This window comes from Nerophis lumbriciformis, linkage group LG09 (genome assembly GCF_033978685.3).
Source record: "Nerophis lumbriciformis linkage group LG09, RoL_Nlum_v2.1, whole genome shotgun sequence".
In the NCBI taxonomy this organism is placed as follows: Eukaryota; Metazoa; Chordata; class Actinopteri; order Syngnathiformes; family Syngnathidae; genus Nerophis; species Nerophis lumbriciformis.
In genome coordinates this window covers 23,755,001-23,761,371 of record NC_084556.2, presented here as the reverse complement: position 1 = coordinate 23,761,371, position 6,371 = coordinate 23,755,001, and the positions used below count along the sequence as shown (strand labels likewise).

The 6,371-nt window shown below is 39.6% G+C and overlaps 1 protein-coding gene across 1 annotated transcript in view; it reads left to right on the top strand.

The window, feature by feature from the left end:
- The first annotated feature begins 1,048 nt into the window (after positions 1 to 1,048).
- The window catches only part of brwd3 (bromodomain and WD repeat domain containing 3), a 30,128-nt gene continuing 24,805 nt past the window's right edge, over positions 1,049 to 6,371 (top strand). Inside the window, exons 1-5 of the mRNA XM_061962152.1 lie at positions 1,049 to 1,250; positions 1,380 to 1,438; positions 1,547 to 1,576; positions 1,762 to 1,821; positions 6,340 to 6,371. The exon at positions 6,340 to 6,371 is cut by the window's right edge and continues 119 nt beyond it. Coding sequence (XP_061818136.1) covers positions 1,217 to 1,250; positions 1,380 to 1,438; positions 1,547 to 1,576; positions 1,762 to 1,821; positions 6,340 to 6,371 — 215 coding nt within the window. The 5' untranslated portion in view covers positions 1,049 to 1,216. The remainder of the gene's footprint in view (positions 1,251 to 1,379; positions 1,439 to 1,546; positions 1,577 to 1,761; positions 1,822 to 6,339) is intronic.

Here is a 6,371-nt window from a genome sequence, read left to right as displayed (position 1 = left end):
AAGTTTGGTCCATCCATCCATCCATCCATCCATCTTCTTCCGCTTATCCGAGGTCGGGTCGCGGGGGCAGCAGCCTAAGCAGGGAAGCCCAGACTTCCCTCTCCCCAGCCACTTCGTCCAGCTCCTCCCGGGGGATCCCGAGGCGTTCCCAGGCCAGCCGGGAGACATAGTCTTCCCAACGTGTCCTGGGTCTCCCCCGTGGCCTCCTACCGGTCGGACGTGCCCGAAACTCCTCCCTAGGGAGGCGCTCGGGTGGCATCCTGACCAGATGCCCGAACCACCTCATCTGGCTCCTCTCGATGTGGAGGAGCAGCGGCTTTACTTTGAGCTCCCCACGGATGACAGAGCTTCTCACCCTATCTCTAAGGGAGAGCCCCGCCACCCGGCGGAGGAAACTCATTTCGGCCGCTTGTACCCGTGATCTTGTCCTTTCGGTCATGACCCAAAGCTCATGACCATAGGTGAGGATGGGAACGTCCGTTTTACAAAATAATAAAGCCACAAATCATATGGGATACTAACTTCGCTGAACGTCTTTTTTTTTTTAAATACACACAAACCGAGCACCCTCTGGCAGAAATGTAGATGGGCGCCTATGGCTCCAGTACCCCCGCAAGGGACAAGCGGTAGAAAATGGATGGATGGATTACCATTATGTTCAATATTTTTAAATGAATTTAGATGATGTATTAATATATAATGTATGTACATATTTAGGAGTAGGTTTTGTAGTTAATTTGCCGATTAAAGCTCCAATCAGTACAGCAATTTACAAAGTTGTACTTTAATACAACATTTTTTGAATGTTTTATTCGCTATAAGCAATAATCATCAGAAATATTGTGGAAATTGAAAAATACATTTAAAAACAATTTCACGACGTGAAGTAAATCCATTCAATATCATCTTTACTTTTTTCGATTTACTGATGCAAATGTATTTTTCAAAAGATACTCTCATTTATTGAGATGAAACTGGGCTTTAGTTTGCTTACATTTCTCGTGTTCTTCAAAGATAAACAAAACGTCCAACGTCGCTATCTCCTCACTAGAGGACGCTATCACAAAGGGCCGTGTGGCCATCGACTAACCTGGGAGAGGAGGCCAGTCACTAACGTTAGCCTCCTTAGCTACACACGACTAGCTTCTAGCTAGCCGGCGGCTAACGAGCAAGCCAAAACATCAGTTTGTCTTAATGCCGCCTTTCCTATTAAGTCATGGCAGGAGAACCGTTTTCCCAAATAGAATGCGGTGAGTGCCACAGGATTTACACATTTAGTTGTACATTTACGTTTCAGTTAGCGAGCTAAGTTACGAGCCTCGCTAGCATTAGCTCAACGGTAACAACACAGGCTAACGCACACACCTCTTTCCTTTCAGAACTTTATTACCTCATTGCCAGGTTTCTGCAATCTGGACCTTGTCAAAAAGCAGCACAGGTAACTCGACAATACACGCGATAATCACCGTTAGCGGCGGTGTTGTTCGCCGATTAGAACGGCCGAGCGCTAGCAGCTAACGTTGAGTCCGTGTGTGTGTGTCGGTAGATTCTGGCGGAGGAGCTGGAGGAGTACGAGGTAGGTTCGGCTGCAACTTTCTGCCTTTTATTCCCGTGTGGACTCTTCTTGTATCGCCTCCTATTTGCTACATGTAAATGACATATAGTTAAGCTATTTCGTCCGCAGCCCAAGAAAAGGAGCGAGTAACCCGGACGAGCGGACGTTGTTTTCCGCGTTGTCCCTAATAACTTGTTTTTATTTAGTTGATACCACAGCGATGGAGTTGGGGCGGAAATAAACATAAACGGACCTTCCAAGATTGGGTGAGTGACACATTACGATTGACTAATTCATCGTGTAAGTGTATCCTGTTGATCGACAACCGCAACTTGACGGTGTAATTTATTTGATTATTTAGACGTGTTACATGGGAATTTTTCCAAACATCTTAGATTATTTTTACATTTGTTTGATTGTAGGCCTGTATATAAATAACCGAGGACAGCGTTTGCGACTGTGCGAGGAAGTGGGAGGGGAAATACTCCTATGAAAGATTTGATTGGTTGAACTGAGTTGCCAATCCTCTCTCGGAGCCAGTATATTTCCGGCTTTGAAAAATAAGAGCCAACCGGAAAAGCATCAGTGACGCTTTAGCCACTGTTGTATCCAGGGCTGAAGGATAAAAGAGATATACTGTAAATAATAGAAGAAAAACAATTCTCAATATGTCACGAAACAATAACAATCCTGTATTCAGTAGCGGTAATGAATCATGATATCCATCCATCCATTTTCTACCGCTTATTCCCTAATGTATTCTATTTTAGTGGCTAGTTACTAGGGATGTAACGATATCATAATGTCATGGTACGATATTATCACGGTTTGAAAGCCATGATACGATATTATTGTGGTATATGTCCAAAAAAAAACAAAAATACTTTAAAATGCCATTGCATGTAAAATAAAGTGGCAGGCATTTTTAGGATAAACACACTTACTGTAATTGAACAGTCACACAATCATTATGTTTGTGATTAGAACATTTGATCATTATAATAATGATCAAATGTTATAATCATATTTATAACTACAAACATGAATTTTTAAGTGCAAAGAATAGTGCAGGTACATCCATTGTTATAAGCCAAAAAAAACTTACTTTGTAAACATGCAGTAACAAGTGTAAAAGAATAATGTTCAGTCTAATGTCTTTCAACTTTTACTTTCTGAGAAGAAGTGTCCTTTACAGTGGACATGTTACAAAGGTCCCTCCTGGGTTCGATCCTGGGCTCGGGATCTTTTTGTGTGGAGTTTGTATGTTCTCCTCGTGACTGCGTGGGTTCCCTCTGGGTACTCCGGCTTCCTCCCACCTCCAAAGACATGTATCTGCACATGCACCAAAAATACTTTAAAATACCGTTGTATGTCAAATAAAGTGGCAGGCATGTTTAGGATAAACACACTTACTGTAATTGAACAGTCACATAATCATCATGTTTGTGATTAGAACATTTGATCATTATAATATTGATCAAATGTTATAATCATATTTATTATTACAAACATTAATTTTTAAGTGCAAAGAATAGTGCAGGTACATCCACTGTTATAAGCCAAAAAAAACCTTACTTTGTAAACATCCAGTGTAGCAATTGTAAAACAAGAATGTTCAGTTTAATGTCTTTCAACTTTTACTTTCTGAGAAGCAGTGTCTTTTACAGTGGACATGTTACGAAGGTCTTGGGCTCGGGATCTTTTTGTGTGGAGTTTGTATGTTCTCCTCGTGACTGCGTGGGTTCCCTCCGGGTACCGTACTCCGGCTTCCTCCCATCTCCAAAGACATGCACCTGGGGATAGGCTGACTGGCAACACTAATACATTGGCCCTCGTGTGTGAATATAGCCTGTCTATTTGTGTTGGCCCTGTGATGAGGTGGCGACTTGTCCAGGGTGTACACCGCCTTCCGCCCGACTGCAGCTGGGATAGGCTCTAGCACCCCCGAGACCCCAAAAGGGACAAGCCGTAGAAAATGGATAGATGGATGGATGTTTTATATCGGTTTGGAAAATGAAGTTTTTTCAAAATGTGAACTCACAATTTAGCTTTTAATACTGTTAATACCTCACAAATTAATGTTTAGCCTCGCTGAGTCCAAATATATTTTCCCTTAGCACGCTGCCACTTGACCGAGTTTGTTTTGGTTTAGAACACTCAACACGAACGTAACACGCTTTATCACCTATGCTAAAGCTGTTATGTTTTTGCTAAGGGTTGTTTGTTTGTTAGTGTTACGGTCCCTGTGTAGTGGTTTCGTCTAAAAGGGACGCGCGTAACATAAAAGGAATGTTAGTACAAGTTATAGTGTCGCTAATACAGCAAGTCGTGGCAATTTACGCGGGTGCGTGGTGTTCAGCTGGGCTGGAAATCCGAGAGAGACCCTCCCAAAATCCTCTGCGCGCGATGTAGTTTATTTTCAGACCAGCCAACGCAAAAGCGCCAGAAAGAAACTGCACCCACCAAGTTTTCGTTTGACGCGGCCACACGTCACAGCATTATTGTGAAGATTTTGAAACTGTAATACTGCAATATCGCCAATATTGCCACATCCCTACTAGTAGTGATGGTCAAATGAAGCCTCATGAGGCATTGGACCACTTGAGCCAATTGGGTCGAGTTATGGCTTTTGGAAATGATAATGAATCACAATACATTTTTGACCAAATGGTTTTGCTAATCAAATTAAGACATGTACAATAAAATGTTTTAATGTATTGTGTGTTTGTATTTTGCCAACATGGTAGTATCATACGTCACCTTGGAGAAATGGCTTTTTGACTTAAAGAGGAAGATGACAATATAATGTAACTTGGACAAAGATGTACAGAACAGAGGAGATTTAGTATTTTTTTTATATTTTAAGCAATACCTTTATTGTTTTTGACAAATCCTCTCCATCATTCAGCTATTGATTTCTAGTGGCTATTTAAAAGATAATACCATCCAGCATTCATTTCTGGTGCCTGTTTAAAAGATAATAAATAGAGCATGTCTTACATTGTAAAAATGTAATTTTACAGTGAATAACACATTCTGGAACAGACATTGCTGAGAATCAAAACGATGTCACATGGCTTACAGGGTCAACGCACAAATCATAATACTACCAAAGGATTGCAGACAGGCTGGATGTGAGTTAGCTATTTAATATTTCTGACAAAGCGGTAGACGGCTTGGATTAGGTTTGCCGTCAAATTTAATATCATGCACCGTTATTCTTTGATTCTATTTGCATTTAAAGAAATATTTTTATTCTATAACCAGATTCAGAACTGACCACAACTCTCAAAAGCCCACTTTTTCAATGGAGCTTGGGCAGCTTATGTGTTGTCGAGTCTCTCGGCAAAATCTGAACCGCGTCCCGAAGTAGTCACGTGTTACGGCCGGTTAGCAAGGCTGAACCGCGTTTCGAAGCGGTCAAGTCATGCGGCCTGGCAGCGAGGCTTCACACGTCGTCATTTCCTGCTCCTCCCCTACATGAAGCAACCCTCGATACGCGCTTCGCGGAAACGCCCACTCCATAACTCGACAGACGCCTCAAAGCCTCGGCACATTTTGTCCCATCCTTATCTACTAGTTATATACTTGCCTGCATTACTAAAGTTAATTAGGTTTGTGTTTTCATGTCATTGTAAATTATCTATTGAACTGCATTGTATTGGGGTATTTTTTTCCAAGAAATTATTATTATTATTTTTATTATTTTAAATATCAGTAAAACAAGTTGCGGTCATATGTTACGCATATGTTAGAGGAACATATATTAACAAGATGTGGAAAAAAATACTATAATGTTTCTTTAATTTCAAGTTTCAATTTGAAAATAATTTATTAGTTCGATTGTCTGTCATGTTTAGTTAGATTTCCATATTTATACTACACGATCACAAATCTATTTAATTTGTGTTCTGTTTTATGTTATTTTGTACATAGCTCTGTTTTATATGTATATTTTGTTAACTACCCAGATTCTGTTTTTGATACTTATTGGGCTAAATCTGAGACTTTGCATACAAAATGTTGTGCCATCTTATGTGTAAATGTGGGCTGGTATGGGCAATATCGGCTGAAATCTATATTACAAATTATATTGCAGCCTCTTACGATAATGTTATATATCACACTATTTATTATTTTTTATTTATTATTCGGCATGTAATTGATAATAGAACCATTTCGAAACGTGTTACAAAGGCTCCTAATTTAGTTGCTGATGTATGCAGTAACATACTGCGTCCTTTCCAGTTGTATTATTTTCTCAAAACTGTTATTAATCTCCTTGCTGTCAATAGCTGGTTACTTTCTATTGCAACATGGTTATATCTACACTTCTATGAAAATGTAATAAGCACTTACTGTTTTGTTTAGATATTTAACATTAGTTTTTGGGCGGTACTAGAAATTTGGTTATCGAGTAGGGGTGTCTAAGAATAGATTTTCGAATTTATCGCAATTTTTATTAGTAACGATTCGTAAGCAAAAATCGGTTTAAAATGTTGTTTTTGTTGTTTTTATCTGTCTTGTCCAGCCATTCAGGCAAATCATATTTTTGTAGCAGTCTTACAAATACATTATTTACGATTTTTCAGACACTACAAAAACAAAGGCACTATCATAAATGTCAAGATTAGCTGTTTTTGCGTGGCACCTTAGAAACGTAGCATTAATTAAAAGGTTAAGAGTCTTAATAATCTAACTGTTACACTTTTTTGTCGCATATTCAATTACATTTTGGGTTTGTTTTCTTATAGTGTGCTTGCTGTCCTTTGCGTCTCTTGCAGGTGATTTTAAATGCACACATTCCTGCAGACTA